The sequence below is a fragment of the Hemicordylus capensis genome, chromosome 1 (assembly GCF_027244095.1).
Source record: "Hemicordylus capensis ecotype Gifberg chromosome 1, rHemCap1.1.pri, whole genome shotgun sequence".
In the NCBI taxonomy this organism is placed as follows: domain Eukaryota; kingdom Metazoa; phylum Chordata; class Lepidosauria; order Squamata; family Cordylidae; genus Hemicordylus; species Hemicordylus capensis.
The window spans coordinates 75,803,536-75,829,583 of NC_069657.1; the positions used below are offsets into that span (position 1 = coordinate 75,803,536).

Below are 26,048 nucleotides of genomic sequence, written 5' to 3' on the forward strand. Positions count from 1 at the left end.
TATGAGTGCAATGGATGACAATCCAGATCTGCATTTATACACTCATACCCTCACAGAGCAGAAAAAGCTGAGGCAGGCTTCAGGTCTTTACACATTTAGATAAACGTACTGAGAAAATGTACTCAAGGCTGCGGTTTAAAACTTAAAGAGGAAACAAGAGTTAAAAACAGCTACTTGGAATGTCTGCTTCATCTGAGCAAAGGTGCATTTTAAATTACATGAGCAGTTGTGCCAGAGTTTTGCACTTTGTTCTAGCAAGTAAAAAACAAATCTCTACCTGGTTAGCATTAAAGAGATCACAGGGCAGAGATGGCAACTGCAATGGAAGTAAATTCCTCCATTTCATTATTCATGATAAACAAAAGCCTTGAATGAGATCTGAACCAACTCCCTGCACAGATCTCATTGTAGGCAAGTGTGAATTGTGTATCTTCAAGGTAAATGAGTAATATCAAAGATAAACAGCAGCTGTGGTAACTTTCAAAGAAAATGGTTAATATCAAACCCAAACCTAAAGCAATAGTTCTGAAGGTGTGGAACATGGGTACTTCCTGGGTCAGTGCTTTAGCACAAAGGCATGGCGAAGCTGGAGTAGGCCCTGGGACAAAAAGTGAAGACAGATCCCTCCTTACCACCTCCTGCAAAGAGACAGGAGGGGGGAAGAGTAAAGAACAATGTTTCGTTCAGCTGGCAGGGTCCCTCTCCTTTAGGGGCTCAGGGGCATTCACCTCCTCCGGCCCCCATTCAACTATACTATAGCTATGCTCCTACTTAGCACCTAGTTGGAATTGCAGGAGGCAGCACCTGGAAGTGAACTACTGTGTCAGGTAGGGCTTTGCAAATCTTGCTGCATTATGGACTTTGCTAACCTTTTAATGGCCCCGGAATTATGGAGGAGTCACTGTAGATTCAATCTGGATTCTTGCAGAGATCTGGTTGTAGTAAGTGAAACCCTGTGCAGATTTTTAGTCCTACATTAGGCTGTAGGATAACTAAACAGCTGGCACATGAAGACAATCTTAAATAACTCTCAAGGGTGACTGCCATTATGAAGAAAGTTGCCAGGGGCATCAGGGGACTCTCTTGGTGAGCCCAAACTTTTGTTTCCATGTGCATTAGTCCTCTATTCAGAAATGCTTTAATTTAATTTGAGATTGGATAATGAGTGTGTTACCACAGTTGCCATCTAGAATGTGGAAGTTTAAGAGTAACTGAAACAAGTCATAATATATACGTTAAAAGATGTACAATCTTTAAGAGCATGGGTACAAACATCTTCGGCAACCAGAGCTCTGTTCATGAAAAGTGCTTGCCCCCTGTTTTGAGGAACTCCCCTGTAGCACTGCAGCTCCTCACTCCACCTCCCATGTCGTTCCAAATCCTCAGGAAGCTGCAGTAGAAAGGCAGGCAAGACAGTTTGTTCAAGAGCCACTGCACTTTTGCTACTCAGAATCCAACCCAAATAGCTTCAATATTCGGAACTGACACCCCTGCTAACATTCAAGGCAATGCAATTCACACTTGTGTGCAATGAGTTGGTGAGAAATTACAAGCACTTGCCATCTCAGGTGCCAGGAAATTAGAGAGCAATCTACAAGGAAGGTGACCTTATAGCCTGATCCTGCATACATCTGCCAAGTGCCATCATCTAGACTAGCCACACAGACTGGAAGCTATGTCCATGCATTAATTCCAATTTTTTTTAAAATCTAGATTTCAGCTTCTGTAGCAAGGATATTGCTGTTTAAGTTTCACAAATATTGAAACAGGCTGCAAAATGTTTACAAGTTCTCTGTGTTAGATTCCGTTTCACCTTTGTTATTCAAAACAGTTGCTGTTATTGTAAAGCCTATTCTGACTACACACGGGGCAACACTGTCAGGTGCACTGCTGCCACTAAAGAAGCATGACATTCCCTGCATAATGAACAACAAAATTACTGTTAATTCCAAGGAGAGAACTGTTTGTGAAGCCTCAGATTCAGCATGCATAGGCTCCTGATGGGATCAGTTCACCAAGACAAGATTAAATAATTTTAAATAATGTCAGTGTTAAATAATTTCAAAAAGAGGGCGCTCAGAATGCATTTAGCTCTCTGACTACAACAACAATGCAAGTATACCTCAAAACCTAGCTCTGGGATTTCAGTTTTCCCACATTTACCAGATAATCAGCAATAGTCCTACTGCTAAAAATTTGGAAAGAGTCTCATTAGCTTAGAGGGTGAATATTGGGACTGAGCTCTTCTCTCTCTCTCGCCACAGTTGCCATGTCAGGGAACAGTATCTTGACAGCAAAGATTACTGAGGCTTTATCACTTGGCCACTGAACCTCCCATACCACTTGTGACAGGGGAAACAGCTTCTTCAGATGCACAAAGTGTAATTCTCAGTTCACAGAGGTGTATATACATATACATGGGCACACACAAAGAATTTAAAGGTGGCATTAAAGGGCTCTCGGATGGAAAGGTACAGTGACCATTATTATGTAAGATGCAACCTGGTATGCTAGGTTACTGAGACAGAAACAATGGTTTGCTATTAGATCCTGAATGGGTGAGCCCAGGCCTGTGAACAATGAGACCAAATGGCTATGGAATGTGAGAGGAATGATGGGCAGATGAGCTAACCAGCTGCCTCTTTTCCTTCCCTAGAAAAATGAGGAGCTAGGACGGAAGGCAACCCTTAGCTCACCTCCATTCCTAGGTGATGGTCAGACAGAAAAGGAAGGTGAGTGGATGGGTAGTGTGTGTGGGTTGGGAATGGGCTGGGCTCTCTTTCCCCTCATCACAGTGCAGTACAGCTGACCCTGGAGAAAGAGGAGGAGAAAGCAGTGGCGGTGCCAAAGCAATTTGGACAGGCAAGTCTGCCAGTTCCTCTACAACCTTAGACACAGCAGCAACCACCAGGACTCCCTGTCTCAACGACGTGAATCTGGGTTGCTGCCATCGCCGCCGCCTCCTCGAACCTGTACAATGTCATCTAACAAAGTCTTCCCCTTCTGTGGCAAGGGTTGTATAGCTGAAACACTGTTGCAAAAAGCTCGTAATTTACCAGTGTTGTAAGGGCAGTTTGTCTCAACTTGAACACCATAAAGTCGAGGACTGCCTGTGCAAGGGAAGGGATTATAGGTATGACCACTACCAATCCAACAACTTTACTAAAATTTGAACATGCAGTATAAGTGAAAGAGTTTCTTATGTCAACTCTGTTATAATTGCAATTGGAAAATCAATTTTTTAATACACCGCTTTTTAACAAAAGCTCTCAAAGCAGTTTAGATGGGAAAATGTAATGGTTCCTTAAGTGGTGCAGTGGGGAAAATGCTTGACTAACAAGCAGTAGGTTGCCGGTTTGAATCCCTGCTAGTATGTTTCCCAGACTATGGGAAACACCTATATCGGGCAGCAGCGATATAGGAAGATGCTGCTGAAAGGCATCATCTCATATTGTGCGGGAGATGGCAATGGTAAACCCCTCCTGTATTCTACCAAAGAGAACCACAGGGCTCTGTGGTCGCCAGGAGTCGAAACTGACTGGACGGCACACTTTACCTTTATCCCAAAAGAACCTTTTGATGCTTCTCTGCAAATACAGTGGTTTTTAAAAGTGAGAGCTAGAAAACTTTTACTGTACAATTCAGTCTCCTGTTTTTAGCATAATTTATTTCTTCCAAGGGCAGGATTCAAAGTGCTGTACACACACAAGAAGTTTTCAGGCCTCTTTTCCCACAACAGCTCTGGAAAGCCAGTCCTGAACAACAGGGGACCTTTAGGAACAGCATCCAACACAGTAAGCGGACTACAGCTAGAAATGAAAACGAAGGATATTCCTTTGTGTGCACAGAAGTACTTTAGATTAGGGATGTGTACGGAACTGACTGGCCCAGTTTGGTTTGAGTCTGGACCAGACTTGAACCTGATCGGGCCAATTAAGCCCAGCACCTGCTCGAATCCCCCTGGTTCGGTTCAGTCTGGAGGGCGGGGTCGTGAGTTTGTTTGTTTTTTAAATTTAAGTCACTTACCCCCTTCGGGGGAGTTCCTTGAGGCGGCATGGGTGTGTGTGTCCGCAGAGGTTCCCCTTCCCCCCCACCGCCCTCCTTTATTGCTGCCAGCAGCCCGTTTGGCTGCTCTTTTGGCCTGTTCGGGCCTTTGAACTGAGGTGCGGCGGCCCTTTTGGACACCGCTACTCCTGCACAATTGGCCTCCACGAGGCCTGGGTCATTGTGCAATTGTGCAGGCGTGGTGGCATCCAAAATGGACACCACGCCTCAGTACCTATTTCTTAAATTTATATATCTGTTTGGTAATCAGGAACAGATGCACTTTAACTAGCATTATGTTTAGTAAGAGAAGAAAAACAAACAAATAAAAGATGCTTCATGCCAAAATATTCAGAATACCAGAAATCATGTAACTAAGCAGAACAAATCTAAGCATAATTTTGTTTGAAATTACAAAGAACATTTTGTAATGTTCAGCAAGAACATTTTGCAAATATAAGGGGCTTTATATCCCCCCCTCATAAACTGATTTATCCATTATAAAAATATATGTATAATCCATATTCTAGCATACAAAAGAAATTGTCTCTTACGTACAGTATTGGTCAGATGGTTGTCAGGGAGGTTTTCTGTCAGATGCCCATGCTGGATCTGTGATAACTGTGCAGATAATTCTGTCATTGGGACTTTTTATTCCACAAGCTTTTCTCCTTCTTGGGACACTGCAACTGTAATTTTTTTAAAAAGAGAGATGTTCTGAAAAGCTATATTCTTTATCTTATGCTGAACTGAAATGAAGTACCTTTCTTAGCTGTTGGCTTTCTAAACAAGAATGAAGAACAAATGGTTTTGACACAGATATAGTGTTGCTTCATCACTTAGCTACTGTTTGGTGACCATGTCACAGGCTCGTCGGTCTCTTGCTTAGGAACTCCCTCCCATTTTGGAGCCTATTTCAGTCTGTGCTACATCTGCTCCAACGTTAAAGCTGACCATAGTCAGCACAGTGTTTGCAATCATAATCAGAAGTGGGTTTTAAACTGTGGTTTGGTGCCAATTGTGGTCACTGTAACATCCATCAACACAGTGTTGATCAAAGCTTGCTCCAAACTGAAGTGGGAAAGATGCCCACACAAGAGGGGAAGAGCACTTGAGCCCACATGTGCTCCCTATTGCTTCAATCATAGTTAAGCAACTGGGCTGCATTAAAGTTGCACCAGGTCAATATGTCCTTGAAAAGTGTATGGTGATAGTGCTGAGAGAAGGAACATGCATGTGTGTCTAGACCAGGGGTCTCAAACCACAGTCAGCCTACAACTCCCATCATCTCTAGCTACTGGCCACTGTGACTGTGGATGATGGGAGTTTTAGTCCAACAAGAGCTGGAAAGCTGCAGATTGAGACGCCTGGTCTCAACAAACCAATTACCTGCCCTCAACAGGTTCTTCTCACACCCCACACCACAAACAGGGACACTGATTTAGGACTCCAAATCATAGATATAGAGGCTTCTCAAAAGAGTAATGACTACGGATGTCATACCTTCCCTGGTCATAGCCAGGGAGAAACAGGTGGCTGGGATGGCTTGAAAAAGGGTTTGCTGTGTAAACAAGGGCTGTTACCTGTGAAATAAAGGCAATTGAAAAAGAGGAAGAAGTTCATATAGAGAAAAGGAGAGTGGAAGACCAGGGCCAGGAAGCCAGGGTGTGGTATACAAGGATCACAGAGTCAATGATGAGGCTGTTATAGCCAGACTCTGGAGTAAGCCTGGAAGGTAAACTGAGGTTGAAGGAAGGTGAGCAGCTTTGGGAGGTGAAGGCTGAGGGTGCTGGAACCCCTTTACTTCCATTCTAAGACTTAGCTAGGCCTGAAACCAAAACAGTAAAGGCCAACAGAGAGGCCTTCCATTACAATTATCTTATGGTTTAGCATTTGAAAGAAGCCAAGTGACATGTAACATCTGGTAGTTGCATTGCTATGAATGTTTCCCTGAATATTATAAACATCCCTCTAAACCAGTTACTGCCACTATTTAACACAGTGTGCTGCCTACTGCACAGAATTTAGAATAATAAGTTTGAAAGCTATATGAGACAGGGATGGAGTTGAGAAGGTAACTGAAACATCAATGAATGTTTCAAATATATAAAACAGGGAAGGTGAATCCAATAGCAGCAGAGATGTGAGTAAGGTGAGGTAAGGCTCGTTCAGGAAAGGTTCTGTGAAGACATTGGGTTCTGGAGGAAGGCTTAGATGTGAGAGAAATGGCTAAATATGAGATACTAAATGTTCCAAGCATGAAAAGCATTATGCATGAATCACAATATTTACATTCAATCTGATGCATGTTTACTTGGATGTACCTCTCTTGCTGGAACTCACTTTCAAGCCTTAGCAGTCCCAAGGTTAAAAAGAAAAAAGAAAAAGAGTACTGAATGTGGCATATGAGAAAGGCATTCAAGAGTTGGCTCTAGTCTGTGCCAGGGATGTTCAACTGGGTGTATGCAACTCCCTGGGGATATTTTAGAGCCCTGTAGTGGGTGCAAATAACTCTCCCTGACTCGCTAGCATCCTGAGCTGTTGGTTTCAGGCTGGAGGACTCATCTTACAAGCCGAGACCACGAGTCCTCTCCAGGAGGGGTGGAATGTCAGGTAACAGACATCCTTGTGACTGACCTATTATCTATTTATTTATTGCATACATTTATATCCCACTCTTCCTCCAAGGAGCTCAGAGCAGTGTACATGGTTATTTTTATCCTCACAACTACCCTGTGAGGTAGGTTAGGCTGAGAGAAACACGACTGGCCCACAGTCACCCAGTGAGTTTCATGACTGAATGGGGATTTGAACTCAGTCTTCCTGGTCCTAGTTCAACACTCTAACCACTGTGCTATGCTGACTAGCTATGTGCTCAGGCTCAACCTCACCCCTCCCTCTTCTCAGAACTGACTAGCTAGGAGCTTCAGCTCAACCCACCTCTCCCTCAGATGAACCCAAAGGTCAGCAGCTAGGCAAATGCTGGCAGATGTTCAGAGAAATCATTTGACTTATTGCAGAGCCTATCAGTCAATCTGAGAGAGGGGTGGGTTGAGTTGAAGCACTTAGCCAGCCCGTTCTGCAGAGAAGAAGGGTGGAGCGCAGTCAGGCCATGGGCATTAGGGAAGCGCAGAACCTGTTCAATTGCAAACCGGATTGCCATGAATCAGGCCGGTTCAATTGTGAACTGCTTCAAATTGGTTTGAGCTGGTTTGTCAAACCGACTGGCTCAGCTGATCAGTTTGACTGAACCAGCTTACATACCTGAGGTTCGGCCTGAATTTAGATCGAACTGAGCCAAACAGTCCATGCACACACCTAATGGGTATGCTGTAGAGACTTGACCACAATGCTCCAAGGCACAGGAAGAGGAAGGAAGCCACAATGTGGCAGGCATTTCCTTTTGTTTGTCCAATTCCAAGGCATTTTAATTTGGCTTGACAAGATTTACCTTGCTTGCAGCTCAAAATAAAGACTAATTTACTCCTGTGAGAGTACTCATGACTAATTTGCTCTATACATGAGCCACTGACTATCTCATAACTCTCATAATACATACATTTAAATGTATGCATGTATGTATTCCTGAGCTGAAGCTTGAGAAGGAGGTACACTTATTTTTTAAAGGGTTAAAACCCCAGTCTAAAGATCAATTCGAATATAAAGTATACATTAATATATTTGTTCTCATATCAAGTTGAATATGTGAACACAGAATCAAAATCCAAAAGAACAGGGAAAATAATCTCAAATGCTCAAGAGAAAAGCCACAATTAATAAATGAAGCCAATACACTCAATTTGGTACAAAATTACATTTTATCCAAAAATGCTTTGCAGAACCAGAAGCCGAAAGAATGATTCTAAACTTTCATTTATGCATTATCCAAGTACTAAAGTAGTTAAAACTAGAGCCACTGGAATTATCCAATTAAGAGCTTGATAGCACTCAATTTAGTTACAACTAGCCACCTGAGTCTCTGATACCACTGGTCATAAACTACACTGCTCATTACACCTTCTGTTGATGGTACAGCCCATTTGACACTGAGAAAGAAAATGGTATTTTAAGGCAGGAACCAACCAACCAACGGAACCAAGGGAAAAGATCTGATTAATTTTCTACCCATTATTATATTTATATCTCGTGTATTGAAAAAGTACAGAAGCACTTCTTTATCATCATGAACAGATGTTCCAACAAGACTTTAGTGAAGCAAGCAAGAATGACAGTTCCTAGAATGTGGGCTTATGAATGTGAATGTCCCTAGATCAGCAGGCTGGGTGATACAGCCAATATCCTTCCTTCTCGCTCTCACAAGCTTGGCCAAGCTCCATCCAAAGAATGCCCACAATAAAGAATTTCACAGAACTTGGACAGTTGGCTATTGTTTTGCACTTCACCAAAACCTGCTGAGAATTACAATATCCCCTCTGTTTCAACTTCAATCCATATGACACATAGATGGAATCTTCTTAACTTTCTAGTTAAGTAGCTTTCATGGGGTAGCATTAATAATCACAGAGAGAAAGGAAAATGTACAACTACAGCATCTACTATTTATTCAAGTTTATACTCTATGCATTAAGCCCAGGGCAGTAACCTTTGAAAAGGAGTAACATGTAAGAAAATTATACTATGAAAAAACAGAGAGCTAAAGATAACTCCATATTTATCCACAGGCATTCAAGGCCAGAAAAAAAGACTGACATTGCATCAAGGAGTACAAATCAAGGGTAGCCAATCCCCTCATTGCTCTCTCAACCTTCTTAAAGGGGAAGTTGTCAGCAAGGCATCTCAGGAATTTGCTGGAGATTTGATGCTTATCCGAGTTTGTCTCCCAACACATATTGGGGAGTTGAAGTAGCACATCAGCTAAGTATTGCTTCCTTGAAACACCTGTAATTTCTTTCAAAAAAGCATCTTCTACCACCTCTCTTTGGTATGGTGATTCATAGTGGATTCCAAATACAATGTTTTTATTTCCTTCTTCAATTATTTTTATCCAGATGCTCTCCACTGAGGTAACATGTTCACACTTTTGGATTTCTGTGCAGGTGTATACATTTGACATAAACTACTCTCCCATCCTCTCTGCTGCATCTTTTTTTTTTTTTTAAAAGAAGTTATATCCTTTGGTTGCTACTTTCCAATCCTGGGAGCCATCTCACCAAATAATAATTTTATCTAAGGTTGCATTCATTTTCCTGTATTAGAAGTACAAACTCATTTTATAGATATGCATAAATATGTAAAAGTTTTCATACTCTGCGACTTAACATATAGCTGTTGAGAAGAACTGATATTATGCTCTAATCTAGCTACTATTTTATTGTGGAGTTTGCTAGGCAGCTCCACAATTTCCCCAGTTCCTGTAACACTCAAGTACCTGTCTTCAGTCATTATCTTTGCATTTACCTTCATGCTTTTGACTCAATCCCCACAGGACCTGATCAGGCTTGTTAAACTTCTGCCATATACACTTTTCCGAGTCCTTGTGAGGTGCATCCCATCAGTAGCTTCTCTAAGGAAGCTTAGACTGTAGTTGCAAAAACCAGAACTCCCCTGCTGACACTATCTGAGTAGTTCACTTGAAGTATTCTTCTCCATCTTTGTAGCCCTCTTATCTTTTTAACAGGAAGAATGGATAACACGCTTGAGTCCTAAGGTCCTTCAACTTCCTTCCCAGAACCTCACAGCCATTTAGAATACATTCATAGTGTGCCTGACAGTGTCATGTGTTTCCACATGAATGAGCAAAGAGAGATAACGATCACTGGGCTTGATAAGACTTGGCAATCTGTCATATCTGTGGCTGTGGAGACAGTATATTTCACAAGCTAGCAGTCTGAATGGTATATAGCTAACTAAGTTGGGAGTCACCAACTGCCATCACTCTTCTCTTCCTGCAGCTGATGATGGAGTCACCTGACTTGAGGGATGAGAGTCTTCCTTCTTACCAGATAGTAGCCTGCTACAGCTGCCTTCCATCAGGATACTCAGCGCCATGTTTATTGGAAAGATACTGAAAGCAATTCTTAGTTCCAGTGTTCAGAATATGTTTTGATTCTCCTGCTCATGACAGCCACTCTCTTCTGTGCAGTTTCTTCTACTTTACTGCTCCTATTTTCTTCCTTGATAATCTCTCCTTGCTGCAGTATCCCATGTCCTTTCCAACAAGTCCTCTCCAATGACACCAAAGTGTGGAAACTTGTAGCTTTGGTCCTCTTACCTTCTCTTTCCAACAGAGCAAACATCTAACACTTACATAGGTGTAATTTATGATGCAACAACACCACCACGGCAAGCACAGCATGCACATTGCAGGTCCCCATCACAGAGTCCTCACTGTCCATTTTTAGCCTCTCATTTACATCCTAACCTCCACTTTTACAGACGGAGTGGCATAACCTTTGCTTCTTCCTTTGTTCACTTATTGCCTGAATGTTGTCAGAGCTCCTGTGACATGGTACTGTTAAGGAGATATTTTGCCTTTTGGCCCACTAGCGGAGAAAGCACAGTGGGTGGCAAAAAGCTCAAGTCCCGGTGAGCTCATGGTGAGCTCTTATTTTTAGCAGAAACTGCTAGAGAATACGCAAGCAAACTGCTATTACTCCAGATCTTAATCATGAGTATGCAGTCACAAAGACCAAAGGAGGTGTACCCCTTCCCTTCTGAAGCACACAATTTGTCTGGTTGGGCTTAAGTATGCTTAAATGCTACATCAGCAGGATCCAAACTTAGCTTCAGGCTATAGTTGACCATTGTGTTGGCAGTAACATTAACCAGAGTTCCTGTGCAGTGTTCTCTTATCAGACATTCTTTAATCTGCAGATCACTGAAACAAAATGACAGGAACACACAATCTACTGCTTAACGGCAAAATGGTTCATACCAAAAATCCTGCTCTGTTTCTTAAAATGAAACAGGAGAAGTAGCCATTAAAGAAGGAATTCAGACTGCTACAATGGAGCATTTCATTCTTCAGTTACTTCCTATTCAACAGTCCTCTGGTTAGCAGTAGGGATGTGTATGGAACCAGGTGGGGGAGAGTACACTTACCCCTCCCCCCGCCAACACTAGAATTCTGAAAAATCCCTCGGGGCGGCAGCACACCTCCCTGCCACCCCTTCTTCTTTGGCCGGAAGTACCAGGTGCACACTGGGTGCGCTTGTGCATGTCAGATGGGCTTGCATGTGATTGCGATGTGCACACGCACCCAGCATGCGCACATGTGCCCAGTACTTCCAGGCACTTCTGGCCAAAGAAGAAGGGGCGGCAGGGAGGTATGCTGCCACCCCACGGGATTTTACAGAACTCCAGAACTTATCAACCCAACACACATAGAGCTCATTCTCATGATCAAAAACAAGGGTTTGAAGAGCACCCAATTAGGGTAGGAGAACCATGAGTACTCCTGTCAGTCAGTTGTGCATAGGACATGGGAAGGATGGGCATGGCCAGCCCTCATTCTATTCACAGCATTTTATCGAAAAGCTGTCCTACCCAGCTCCCTGATCCCACACAATCACTCCTACCTTGATCTTAGCAAACACACAACTGCCGATCCTCAGAAGTTCTAGTGATGTAAATTGATTTATTCATAGGTAAACGTGCATAGGACTGCAGCCTAAGATTGCACTATTGAACTCAAAAGAATCTGCTTCTGAGGAAACATGATTATTATCACACAACATAGATGCAATCCATGGAATAAATCTCATTTAGCTCAGCAAGACCTCCAAACACAGTTCCTTGAGACTGGTCTGCAGTTATGAGAGTTACAGCACAATTGCAACACTGAACTAAATTACACATGGAAATAAATCAGTGTGCTCAACAGGGATTACTCTGTAGTAACTGTGTTTATTATGTGCTAAATTCACCTTTTAACTATTAGATTTTAAAATGAGCCCTTAAAAGCAAATAATTATGACTTATGGTAAGCACACCCTCTAAGTTTTGCAAGACAAAAGAGTTACTCCCCCTCAAACAAACCTCCCCATCTCTCTTTCAAAAACCAAGGACAAAAAGAAAAATTTCATTTCTGCTGCCAGTAAAGACAATGCACAGCACTACACAGCACATTATTCCTTTCTGATGTAGAAGCTTCCTCAATACTTTTGTAGAAAGCTATTAGTACTGGATGCAGTAATTCAAAACAACATTTAAAACTGTTGCCTTTATGTTAAGTTAGAAAGCATGTTTCATATGGACAAGAAGCAGCCAAGCATTTTTTTTTTTTAAATGAATGGTTCTCTGAAACTGGGACAGTGTAATGTTGTAGCAAAGGAAACGATACACTTTTTCAGACTTCACCCCGACGAGAGGCAGGGTCAGCACCAGGGTTACCACTTTGATCCTTTAATCTAGGCAAGCAGAAACTCAATGCAGAAAGCGTTGACTACAATAATCTCTATGCTGAAAGAAGCTGCATCTGACGGGTTTCTTCTATAAGTTACAGAGCAGTTAGAAGTACAGAGCCTCTTATTAGGAAAAGGGTGGCAACCCCAGCCTGCGCCCAGCAATCTCTCTACAGATTGGTCTTTTCTGTGTAAACACTCAAGAACGTTTAAATGATCTCAACACCTCTTTCCCAAGAACACAAGGAAGTGGTCCAAGAACATAACCCCTTTTCTTCTTTTCCGGGCATGTCACACGTGAAGGGAACATTCTAGTTCAAGTGAGAGAAGGGAAATGAAGCAGGCAGTTATTACGCCAGATCTAGAAGCGCACGGCGCAAGAACAGGACAAAGGGGCCATGGCTACTTCAAGGGAGAAAAGAGGAATCCGTAAGAGGACCCTATTACACCTCTCGGGAGAGAAACACTCGTGCAAGGGTGGGAGGACACGACGAGAGCAGCAGCAGCAGCTCCTGCTGCTACCCCGGGAGAAAGAGAGAGTCCCGAGAGCCACCCCCTTTTCCTCCACACGCTCTCACGCCTCTCCCAAGGCCATTTCTTACCTGCGCCTTCAAAGCCGGTCCCGCCGGTTTGTTTCCCTTCAGCCCCGAATTCAGAGCACACAGCCCACAACAACCCCCACCCCTTTCCCCGACGCTTCCGGGCCAGGCTCCACCCAACCCCTTCGAGGTCAGCACCTCATCTCCGCCTGTTCTCTCGCCCGTCGGTCTGTGCGCTTGCGCAACCGAATGAGGCCTATCCGAACTTCTCTTTGGCAAGCGGCTACTGTCCATCAAGAGAACGCGGGGGCAGAGCCGCCCCACCCTTGCTTAGGACGGAGGCGGGGAAAGGCTGACACGCATGCGTAGCGTGAGGCTAGCCTCCGGTGAGAACGCCTCAGCTTGGATAAGATAGCGCGCCTGTAGCTGCGCAGTAAACGTTGAACAAGCAGCAGCCTTAATGTTTTTGTATTTTCTAGTGAATGGCTCTTTTGTTCGTTCTGAGGGTGTGCTTCATGTAAAAAGCAGTGTCAACTCTCCCCACCCCAATAATCGTTTAGCTTCCATTCTGAATGCAATCCTGCGATATGCTTCTGGAATGGTTTCCTACAGAGAAATCTGCGTTTGTTTTCTGAAGGGCAATTTTTGAACCTTACTAGACACTTTCCACCTATGATAGAGCTGTAAATCAGCTGCTAGTGCCAACTGCTAAGCCATTCAGGATGAGGGTGAAGACTTTATCTTGTTCGCTCAACTTATTTAGTAATTGGACCTACCTGGTGAACCAGTCTTCGTTCATCATACAGATGGATTAATTAAAGTAATTAAAGTAGTAACTTTAATGAAGCAACATTGTAGAGAAGTTAGAGTCAAGAAGTCAGTCTAGTAATATTGGTACTGGGACTAACCAAAATGACAAAAAAGCAGGCGCATCAAGCTTTTACATTTTACAGAACTCTTAAAGAAACTGGATCATGGATCCTGCTGCCTGCCCTTCCACCCAGCCCCCAAGGGAGGGGACAAAAAGTGTATAACTACTTGATAGAGTGCAGGAGCTTTGCAGACTTGCGTGGATTAGCCTCACTAAATGCTAGCTGCTGGTTTTAGGATGAACCCAGAGTGACACATCCCCAACCGACAGCATGGCAAAAGAGTTCAAGCAAACTCAGAAGTTTGTTACTAAGTTGTCATTTTTAGCTGATTAGAATAAAGGTCATCAGGACTAGGATTTGTGTTTATTTTAAGCATGTGTATGTACATCTAAGCTAGGGCAACCAGATTCTTTTAGGGATGTGCATGGAACTGGCAGCAGCTGGTTTGACCCTTTAAGGTGCAGGGAGGGTGCTTTTATTCCCCACCCCACTCCGCCGCATTTCCCCCACCAGTGTTCTTAAAAGATGGTCCTGCGGGGCAGCAGCACACCTCCTTGTCGCCCCGGTGCACGTTGGACCGGAAGTGCCCAGTGCATGTGACGTGCGCGCGAGCATGACATGCTTGCAGGCACCAGTCACTTCCGGTTCAATGTGCTCCAGGGCAGGAAGGAGGTATGCTGCCACCTCACGGGACAATCTTTTAAGATGGTGCCAGTGGAGAAAAGACCCCCCCCCCGCTCCTTAAAGGCACAACCCCACCATCGAACTGGCTGAACTGCCAGTCCTTCAAACTGGTTAAGAGGTCCATAAAACGGCCTCCGAACCAGTTTGTGTACTTCCCTAGATTCTTTCTCCTCAGAAGGGAGAGTATATGCTTTCTGCAAATAATCAGAACACACCACTGAATTTTTCTTCATTACTTTGTTACATACCATTACCTTTAACCACAGCTAGGTGTAACAGTGTCATAGAAATTGTATGATTCTCCTTCAGACCATTCCTATTTTCACCTCTTCTATCACTGCCCAACTCAACAGAATTATATCTATAATGCAAGTATCATTACTTAAAAGCAGGCATCAAAAATTACTTTTGTTCTGATAGATATCCATGATTACTTTAAAATACACAAGTTATTTTCTAAATCTACATCATATTACGAATTTTCTCTATCCATTTTTGATACCAGCTTTAACAATGCATTGATTCATAACATTACAAGGAATGAGTAGCTGAGTCACTCTTGCAGTAGCAACCTTAAAACTCTCTCCCAGTTTGCCTTTGCCAAAATATTTCTACCTCTGCACATACTGAAACAGAATGCTACATTAAACCACCTACATATCCACTGCTTCCTGAAATCAAATAGAAAAAGTAGACACATGCACTGAGACATCATTCAAAAAATCCAAGTCCAGCTCAAATATATACATTTTTAATATCTGAAATATTTACATGGTGGAACCTTTATATGATCCCATTTATTAAGAACAGTTTTTTCAGATGTCGTTTTATAATGCAAGGATTTAGTAACTCAGGGTCACAGTTATGCCTTCTTAAATAAGTCAACCTGTATCCTTCAGGTAAGAGATATTAGAGGAACAGTATTTTAAAAATTGAGAAAACTGTTGCTTCCTGGAAAGTGTTTATCCTGCAATAGAAGACCCATAGCATTCAGTCTTTTTTAAACTTGTGTATGAGATTAAAAAAATGCAGTTTACAGTACATTGTTATTTATACCACATCAGCATATGTATAAAACCCATACAGAGTAAGAGGGCAGGAAATATTACCCTCCATCAATCCAACAGACACAGCTTACAGTACAAAAAAGAATAAAGTCACAGCTGACTTGATGGCTTACATAAGAACAAATTTCTCCATTGTTTGAAAACATATGATTTGATATTGTAAACTGTTGTGCTACTTACATCTTTAAACCTTTTCTTTCCATAAGTATCCCTAACTGGCATATGAATTTTCTTTTAAATTAAAAAAAATATTTAAAATGTCAGGTTTACTGGGAAGGCTAAAATCAAATTTGTGTACTAGTTACCCTTGATTTAAAAAAAGAAGAAGAAGAAGACAAAAACAAAAACCCAAGTATGAAATTCTGTCATCAGCTTAACTGAATAAAAGGCCTCATGTAATGAGGGAGTCGATGACTTTACAAGGATGCCCAAGCTGATGCAATTTCACCATGTTTTACAGGTTCATCTAGAAATAATACAACATCCAACTAGGGAATGAGTCCACATCCATGCAGATGAAAACTGTATGCCAGCAAAATGTCTCCCATCCATTTTTAGAATTCTAAAGTTTATTCCAATTTTTAAAAATGGAGAAGGGAAAGAAGAGGTTGATACATGTACATAAAATTCAGTTATTTTGGGTATGTGGTAAGCGCAGATGTTTTCCAAAACATTGGTCTTTTTAATATTTACAAGAAACAGTTTAGAAGATGAAGATCAGAATCCATGTACAGCAGCTGCAATTTATAAACCATACCTGTAACTGTACGTGACAAATGAAAAACTAACAAGGCAGGAGTCAGATAATTACAACCAAGGAAGCTTGAGAAGTGGGACCTTAGTGTAACAAAGGATGAAAAAAAAATTCACATTTTCTACATTTAAAAAATACAGGTTGCACAAATATCTCTGAGGACAGAGTAACTTCAAAGTTCTCCAGTGATGGGAAACAAAAATTGAAATGAAGCCCTAAAAACAAAAAAGATTCTTTATTTTACCAGACCAATCTTTTTGGCTTCTGTTTCATATATCAATAATCTCCACATTTTGACTATAAAAACTTCAGCTTCTTCGTCTAACACCTGCAGCAACAACAAAAAGGGGGAGAATCAGATCACAGGACATGAACAGGTAGAGAGATAAAAATTTCAATTCTTTGAATGCATCTGCTGGAAGCACGGAGCTTGTTTTCCATATATTTTGAAAGAGTTTAAAAATTCTGAGCTTGGCATGTTTTGGCTTGACTTACCATAGCAACATCATCCAAAATGCTCTGTGGTGAACTATGAGCCATAACCTGAAAGAGAGAAATAAAAACTCACAACACAGCACTCAAAAGATTCTGGGAAAAGTGTCATGCACAGTTTAGGAGCATTATCCATATAATAGCAAAACTCTAGCGAGATGAATGCTGAAAAAGCATTCTTAAATCCCTCAAAAGCAAGACCATACATAGCTTTTAAATTTCAAACACTTGTGTTTCTTGGAACTCTTCAGCAAATAAAGTAGTTACTTAGCCTCCATACTGAATTTTTTTTTAACATGCCAAAAAATGCCTTCTCTGTTTCTGTTCTAAAACCCTTTTTCAGTTCTTAGCAGACAATCCAATACTGGTTGAGTTGAGGTAGAGGACAACTGCCACCTGTGTTTCACTCCCTCAACATTAAAAACGAAGCTCTCACACTCCGCTGCCATTGTTAAAGAAGATCCTGGTTCCCAAACAGATTACCAACACAGAAGTCTCTGATAATGGGATGCATGTCCAACAGCGGCCAATTGACCCTGAGCTTTTCCTGATGCCATCAGTTTAAAAACAAAAACCAGAGAGCTGCTGTACATTTGTGCATGGCACACACACGCACACTTTGTTTCCCGTGGGTAAAGGTAAAGTGCGCCATCGAGTCGGTTTTGACTCCTGGTGACCACAGAGCCCTGTGGTTGTCTTTGGTAGAATACAGGAGGAGTTTACCATTGCCTCCTCCCGCACAGTATGAGACGATGCCTTTCAGCATCTTCCTAGATTGTTGCTGCCCGATATAGGTGTATACCAGCGGGGACTCGAACTGTCAACTTCTGGCTTGATAATCAAGCCATTTCCCCACTGCACCATCTTGTAAAATGGAAAAGTGTAACGTAATTCATCCAAAGGGCAAGATACCCCCCCCCCAAGATGTTAAGAGATCATTACCTTTGAGCAAACAAAGTCAACTAGAGTAGCTTCTTCTTCACCAATATATTCTATTATTTTCTTGTTGATCCATGGTCTAATTCTACGTTCCATTAAAGTCTAGAACAGTAAGGGACATCATTTCAGATAGTCACTACTTTTCTTGTCCTTGCACCATCCTCCCCCTGCAGCTTTGCTTACAAGCCTAAAACCAGCCCCTAGGAGCAATAATCCAGTATTGAAGCTGTAAGCTTTAAAGAATTTAGATCAATAAATATGCCAAGTAAAACCTGAATTGAATAAATGAGAAGCTGCTTTTATTTGGTGTGGGTAAACAGGTGTATTGTTTACATATTTAAAATATTTAAGATGGCCTTTCATTTTAAAGACAATTGGTAACTTTTAAAAATAATTTAAAATCTTAGTTTCTTCAATATCTTAAAAAGGTACTTAAAAGATGATCTGGAATTAGTTGCATCTCTTTTGACAGCAGCTAAGAGGTCTATTGCTTCAGCATGGAAGAAAATTTTCCCTCCTCCTAAATTAGATTGGCTACTGTGTTTTGAAAATTGTTTTTATGGTTAAACTGACCTATTATAAAAATTCAAATGAGATCATATATAAATTTGTGCATAAATGGATTCTATTTATTCAATATTGGAATGGGATGGTACAAGGTTGTGTATATCCTTACCATTTATTCTCAATGATATTTTTCTCATTAGTTAACTGTTTGAATATTGACAGAAGCTATATGAACAGAGGAAGCTGCCTTCTACCAAGTCAGACCATTGGTCCATCTAGTTCAGTATTGTCTACACAGACTGGCAGCAGCTTCTCCAAGGTTGCAGGCAGGAATCTTTCTCAGCCCTATCTTGGAGATGCCAGGCAGGGAACATGGAACCTTCTGCATGCAAACATGTGGATGTTCTTCCAAGAGCAGCCCCATCCCCTAAAGCAGCAGTTCCCAATCAGGGTTCCTCCACGTGTTGCTGAACTACAACTCCCAGCATCCCCAGCTACAATTTATTGTGGTACTCAGGATGCCTCTGAGTACCAGTTGCAGGGGAGTAACAGCAGGAGAGAGGGCATGCCCTCAACTCCTGCCTGTAGGCTTCCAGCGGCATCTGGTGGGCCACTGTGTGAAACAGGATGCTGGACTAGATGGGCCTTAGGCCTGATCCAGCAGGGCTGTTCTTATGTTCTAACCCTGGTTGGGAAGCACTGCCCTAAAGGAAACATTTTACAGTGCTCACATGTAGTCTCCCTCTCAAATGCAAACCAAGGTGGACCCTGATTAGCAAAGGGGACAATACATGCTTGCTACTGCAAGACCAGCTCTCCTCCCACAATTTTTCTATGTTTATAGATATTTAATCGACTTTAATCAGTTAAATATTATTTAACTGGTTGCTAGCCCTCCTAAAACATGACAGCCAGGATACAGAGGACAACACACAAACATGAGGAGACGTATACATGCAGCTGGAACTGTGCTTGCTCTTTCCAACCCCCCACAGAAGGTTTTCTGCTAAGGAAACAAACCACTTTGTAAACTGAATGGCAAGCTAGTCCTTTTGCCATTTAATGGTGTTTTTTTAAATTTCATGTGCACACTGAAGACTTTTACTGCAAAAGTTACACTATTCAGTTATATGGTAGGAATTGGACCAAGGCACATATGGGTCAGGACTAAAAATAAAGGCTTAGTGAGGGGTTTCTTTCAGAATTTTCAATAACTATTGTCAACCATGATCCAAAAGAACAATGAGAAGATGTTTACTAAAGCAAAGCAGGCCCTGCACTACACTGACTATTCATTGGTCAGTGCCAAACCATGAGGGCTGACAAATTAACATAATGAGCCATTTTGCAGATTTTGTAACATTTGACACTCACTGAATCCACAATAGACCAATCAAGAGGATAAGCAAAGAGCTCTGGTTTGGCTGTAGGGATTTTCTCAATTAGACTCTTAATATGTTTACGCTTTTCTTCTGTATTGACGCTGCCTTTGGAAGAGCCTTTGTCCTCATCACCATAATCCAAAGGCACCAATTTCCTTTTTCGGGGCATGTCATCACTGTCTTCATCCTCAAATTTATTGAATACACTGTCCACAGTAAGTTTCTTTCTCTTCACAGCATTAGGCTGGTTGGGACTATTACAGGCACCTGCAATATAAAGGAAAAGGTTTATTCCAATACATTTAACACCAGTTAAATATTCTGGAGATTCTGCTGATTCAAGGCGATTGATTTAATTCACAATTAAAAGCAATAAAGTGTGAACATGTAATTTTAAAAGAGGTAGAGTGTGGAAAGATTTGTTGTAGAGCAAAGGAACCAGGATTCAACCGTTTATCCTATTCTGCACTTTGCTACCAATTTATTGTGCTGCCGCCTCACTCACTTTCTGTGCTCTCAAATGGATCAATACTATTACACACTGGAGAGGTTGGAAGGGATACAGGGAGAAGCATATACATCTGACTTGGAGAAGTTCCCTGTGGCAAGAGAAGCTTCTTAGCTTTTTGCCCTCTTCAAATCCTTAAAGGGGAAAACAAATGAATAACAAAAAACAAACTTGCCCAGTTTGAGGCTAAGTCCTATTTTAGGCCTATATTCTTCTGGCTGCTGCTGATCCGGTGAATTTTCATGTGGGATAATAATGCCACAGGGAGATTCATCCCCAGGGGTGTTTGGAGTTGCATTGCCACTTGCAGATGAAACAGATGGGGCAGAGCTGATGGGTCGAAGTGTTGGTTTAAGGCAGGGCTTTTGCTCCGGCTCTTCTTCTTCCTCTTCTAGTTCTTCCCTTTTCTCTTCTTTCTCTTGCTTTTCTTCCTCCTCTTCCTCAGATTCTGGCTCCTGTTTGGTTTGTGGCTGTCTACGTCTTTCAGCCTCTTGTTCCATCTGTTGAACAAGAGGGATATTCTTTCATGAAACCAAAATCGTAACCAAAAGTGTAGTCTTATGAATATTTTGGGTAAAATGAACTCAATAATTAAATATATAAAGCAAGCACAGCTGTTCCCATACACAGATAATCCTAGATAATACATGGCAGTTTTTTAAAGCTCAATTTTATTTGGATTTATAAGAAATAATCCAGATTAACAAATACTGTGATACTTATATAAAGAGACTCTAAACTGTTTTTCACATGAGCAGGAAGAACCCAGGATTTGTCAATAAACAGATGAGTCACAAATCTCTAGTTTACCAATACCCAACATGGTCTTCTATTACAAGAAAGCTAATTCACTTTCCCTTTGTCATTAAAAAAAGAAAAGAAAAAAAGAGTGCCTTACCCTTTGTAGTTCTGCATCTGGATCTGGATGTCCTTCTGCTAGAAGGCGTTGCCTGATTTCTTCCAGCTCTTCCTTTTCTCTTTTCCTATCCCGTTCATCTGCTTCCATTTCCTTTTCCCTGTCTCGCAATCTCTTCTGCAGAGCACTTCCCCTGTAACATATGTTCACTTTAGGTTTACAAATTTTTGCAGCAGAAGTTTCTCAATTAATATTTAAGAAAAGCACACTATGAAGTCTCATGTTTCATTCTCTAACCTCAAATAATGAATTGCTCTGTGCTGAACAGTAGTCATCCACCTATTTCTTGCCACTTTAACAGAAAATGCCATCAAAGAACAGCAATTCTTTAATCAGGGAATTAAATACCCTCTCTGTATTTATCATAGCATTAAAATGATTAACAAGCATATCCTTTCAATAGCAGCCATGAGAAATATAAAGCCAGAGTGTAAGAGCTACTTCAGTGCATATTAAACATACCTGTAATATTTTGGATCATCTCTGTCATCATCATAATCTTCTAAAAATTCTTTCAGACGTTTAGCTTCCTTTGCCTATAAAAAATGAAACATTTAACAACTGTCACCTTATATCTGCTTAGTTCTGGCAGTATTTTTCCAGTTCATCATCCTTGCATAGAAGCAAGCAAATAGAAGCTCTTCTCTACCACAGAATTACTAAAGAATGGCAACCTCCTTTTGTCCTAAGTGAGTAATCATTACTAGTTTGCTTTCCCACTGTCTGATAGAGTTCTACTCCCTCACTAGTTACTGAACTCCCCTTGGTGCACTGTTAATTTCTCAGCCTTTACTGGTCTTTTTCAATCTCTCATACATAGAACAAAAATACAGCAATTTGAGGTTACTATCAGTGAGCCAGGGTTTTTGAAAGAGGGAGCTGAAATTTTAGCTATAAGTGCAAATTCATCTGCTTCAAGAAGACCGAAAATTTAAGCTAGGATCGAAAGAACCATATAACATGTTTAGTGGACCTAAGACGACTTTGGGCATGTATTTTTCAGATAGCACCTCTCCATGTAATGTGAAATTCTATTTCTGAGATTGAGGAGACTTAAAAAAACCAGTCTGTGATTAGAGGAGAGCTGGTCTTGTGGTCGCAAGCATGACTTGTCCCCTTAGCTAAGCCGGGTCCACCCTGGTTGCATATGAATGGGAGACTAGAAGTGTGAGCACTGTAAGATATTCCCCTCAGGGGATGGAGCCGCTCTGGGAAGAGCAGAAGGTTCCAAGTTCCCTCTCTGGCTTCTTCAAGATAGGGCTGAGAGAGATTCCTGCCTGCAACCTTGGAGAAGCCACTGCCAGTCTGTGAAGACAATACTGAGTTAGATGTACCTATGGTCTGATTCATTATATGGCAGCTTCCTATGTTCCTAGGTAGCTTTTGGGGTTCAGTTTGGCTTGTTTTGAACAAAAAAAGTCAGAAATTTCACTAGGCACACACACCTAAATTAACGTTTTAGATCTCAGTGTCTGTTTTTACAGAAGCAAAGTATTGTGGTATTAGAAATCTGATATTGAGAGATTTATGAATTTCAGTTTATTTATACTGATGACCTTCTCTGTGGCTGCCTCATGGCTTTGGAACTGCACTCCCAGTCAAAGTAAGAACTTTCTCATCTCTGATTGCTTTTAAAAATATTCTTCAGACATAACTGTTTTTTCAGGCTTTTAATTAAAATTAATTTAAAGCTGTTTAATTATTTTACTTTGAATTATTTTTAATTGTTTTAATTCTGTGAAAATGTGTTTTTTTTTAATTACCATCCTGTGGGTTCAGATGGGCTGAGCAATCTAAACCTTCCACTTGGATATAGAAAGAGCACAGAACAGGTTTGCCAGGACTGTTTCACATTACCAGCAGTCTTACAAAGCGAATGCCTTTTAAAAACTATTTCACATGAAGATGGTTTAGTTTAGAATACTCAAGATAGCTTTTTTAAAAAGTTTATGTTCTGAATACTATACACTGTAAACCAAAAAAGCTAACAGCTATGTTGGTCCATTAGAAAAAAACCCAAACCAGTACAGCGGTACTACTACATCACTACTTTAATTAGGGCAAGCAAAGTCAAACTAGCCTTTGAGTTTCATGCAACATTCATTAGGTTTCTGGTCAATACTCCCACAAGTGGGGGAGGGGGGAAGAGGAGAAATAAAAATAATGCTGGTGGCAAGAAGTTGTGTCTGCAATCTGAAGACAGTGATTCAGGAAACTCCTTGTAGACTAATCTGATTACTATGGGTGGACTCACACACAATACAAGTAAGGTTGCTGCAGAATGTGTACAGGAGCTGACTTCTGCTGTTGGGACAGCTATGCTGAAATAGGCCATGTTGTCATGTTCTGCCCTACCTGCAGTTCCGAAACCAACATCTGTAACCAAATCTTAGTTACAGATATAGAGTTCAGAACTGCAAGTAGGGCAGGACATGCTGACATTGATGGGTTCGGATTACATGCCCAATGTTGCCATAGCCATCCTGACACAGGAAGTTGGGATCTTGCGAGCACTCTATAGCAGCCTTACTTTCAGCGTTGTGTGTGAACCCACATATTGTGCCCAATGAAAAAAATCACAGTTATACCAGGACAGAGAAGACATAGGCAGTCTCTTTTTGAAAATATATTTAAAAAACACAGGTTGCTCACCTGTAACAGATTATCTGGAGGTGTTCCGTTGTATTCATAAAGCATGGGGTTCTGCACCTGCGCAGGGACCTCGCAGACCGACCGACTAGCTCCTCGTGCCGTCCACAACTGCCCTGCACGTGATTGTGCTTCCGTTAAACAAGGCAGTTGGGGCGTTTTTCTCTCAGTTTCTGCAGACCGCCAGTGAAAGCTTCCTTATTGACAATCTGTTCTGAATTCTTTTGTTGCATTTCCGGCCTTGATTTTGCGAGGAGGCTGGGCAGGTATTATGAATACAACGGATCACCTCCAGATAATCTGTTACATGTGAGCAACCTGTTTATCTGGATCGTGATCCATTGCATTCATAAAGAATGGGTGACTAGCTAGCTATCCCCCTTGGCGGCGGGTCATCAAGGCAGGACCCTCTTAAGAACACTCTGGCCAAACTCTGCATCTTTTGTTTGCTGAATGTCCAGTGCATAGTGCTTCACAAATGGATGACATTTTGTCCAAGTCGCCGCCTTACAGATATCTGGCATTGGCACCCCTGCCAGATTCGTAGCCGAAGCCGCATACGCTCTCGTGGAATGGGCCTTGATGGAACTCAGGGGTTCAACCCCCTGAGAGTTATATGCCATCCTTATGGTTCGCGTTATCCACTGGGAAAGACATTGCCGTGTAACCGAAGCATCCTTTTTATCTTTCCTCTGTAAAGTACAAACAGCTTGTTCGTCTTCCGAATCGGCTTGGTGGCCTGTAGATAGTGCAGCAACGCTCGTCACACATCCAAGGAGTGCATGCACTTTTCTAATTGTGAGTGAGGACTCTGGAAGAACGCAGGTAGCACAATATCCTCATTTATATGAAAGTCAGTCACTATCTTTGGCCTAAAACCCGGGTCTAGGTACGTTACGACTTTCTGTGGGTATATCTGGGTGTAAGGCCGATCAGCGCGCATCGCTGCCAATTCGCTTACCCTTCACGCCGACGTTAAGCGCAATCAAAAATACTGTCTTTAATGTAGTTATCCTCAACATGGCCTTAGCCAGAGGCTCAAACGGTTGGTCTGTCAGGGCATTTAAAACCAATGTCAGGTCCCACTGTTGCAAGGGCCGCCGCCACGGTGGGAATAAGTTATTTAGCCCTTTCAGGAACTTTTTTTCACGTGGGATGTGAAAAGACTGTCGTCCCATCCCAACCTCTATGCTCTGATGAGATTGCTGCTAAATGCACTCTGAGAGAGGCGTTCGCAAGACCAGACATTTTTAGTATAGTCATACAGAGTAGGACTTGTTTGATCAAAGCTCTTCTTGGGAAGAACCCCCGTTGTTTTGCAAAGATCTTGTACCTTTGCCACTTACTTGTATAATTACGTCTGGTCGACAGTTTCCTATTATTAAGCAATATTTTGTTCAGTAACCTATCTGCCAAGCTGTCAACTTTAGCGTGTCTAGCTGCAGGTGCAGTATCATTCCTTGGGCTTGGCTCAACAAGTCCAGGTAACTTGGAAACTGGTGGTATTGCCCGTGGGGTAGCTTTAGTAGGAGTGCAAACCATGGTTGCCTGGGCCACCATGGCGTCAGCAGGATCCCTCTCGTTCCAACCCTGAGTATTTGCGACAGCACCCTGGCTATCAGTGGTTATGGAGAAAACATATTGAAGTGACCTGTGGTCCAACAATGCTGGAATGCATCGCCTAGAGAGCCCTTGCCATGTCCTGCACGTGAACAAAAACTCCGACATTTTTTGTTCGCAGCAATCGCAAACAAGTCCATCTCCGGCCAGCCCCATTTTTGAAAAACCGGCTGTAGGTAACTCTCGTTTATCTCCCATTCGTGATGTTGGCTTTGATGCAACCTCCGGCTCAGGTCGTCTGCCTGAATATTGTCCTCCCCCTTGATATGTTGTGCTGTGGGCGTTACCCCTTATGTAACGCACCAGTTCCATGTCCGTTGGCTCAGCTGACACAGGGAGCGGGACACCGTCCCTCCTTGCTTGTTTAAATAAGCAATGGCGGTTGTATTGTCCAGATTTATTTGCACCATCTCCCCTTTCAGCCGGGGTCTGAAGGCTTTCAATGCCAAAAACACTGCTAGTAGCTCCAGGTAATTTATATAGCAATAGCACTTACATTTATATACCGCTCTATAGCCGGAGCTCTCTAAGCGGTTTACAATGATTTAGCATATTGCCCCCAACATTCTGGGTACTCATTTTACCGACCTTGGAAGGATGGAAGGCTGAGTCAACCTTGAGCCCCTGGTTAGGATCGAACTTGTAACCTTCTGGTTACAGGGCGGCAGTTTTACCAGTGCACCACCAGGGGCTCATTTATATGCTTGCATTT

The 26,048-nt window shown here is 42.0% G+C and overlaps 2 protein-coding genes across 4 annotated transcripts in view; both read right to left on the reverse strand.

Moving 5' to 3' along the window:
* Positions 1–13,188, reverse strand: part of PSEN1 (presenilin 1) — a 55,442-nt gene extending 42,254 nt beyond the window's left edge. Inside the window, exons 1-2 of the mRNA XM_053283766.1 lie at positions 13,010–13,188; positions 4,603–4,733 (exon numbers count right to left, since the gene is read on the reverse strand). Coding sequence (XP_053139741.1) covers positions 4,603–4,686 — 84 coding nt within the window. The 5' untranslated portion in view covers positions 4,687–4,733; positions 13,010–13,188. The remainder of the gene's footprint in view (positions 1–4,602; positions 4,734–13,009) is intronic.
* Positions 13,189–15,231: 2,043 nt separating this feature from the next.
* The window catches only part of RBM25 (RNA binding motif protein 25), a 50,084-nt gene continuing 39,267 nt past the window's right edge, over positions 15,232–26,048 (reverse strand). For all 3 annotated transcript variants that reach the window (XM_053283326.1, XM_053283327.1, XM_053283325.1), the window contains 7 exons: positions 21,530–21,603; positions 21,050–21,200; positions 20,327–20,651; positions 19,636–19,910; positions 17,758–17,856; positions 16,819–16,866; positions 15,232–16,651 (listed from right to left, as the gene is read on the reverse strand). In XM_053283326.1, coding sequence (XP_053139301.1) covers positions 16,559–16,651; positions 16,819–16,866; positions 17,758–17,856; positions 19,636–19,910; positions 20,327–20,651; positions 21,050–21,200; positions 21,530–21,603 — 1,065 coding nt within the window. In that variant the 3' untranslated portion in view covers positions 15,232–16,558. The remainder of the gene's footprint in view (positions 16,652–16,818; positions 16,867–17,757; positions 17,857–19,635; positions 19,911–20,326; positions 20,652–21,049; positions 21,201–21,529; positions 21,604–26,048) is intronic.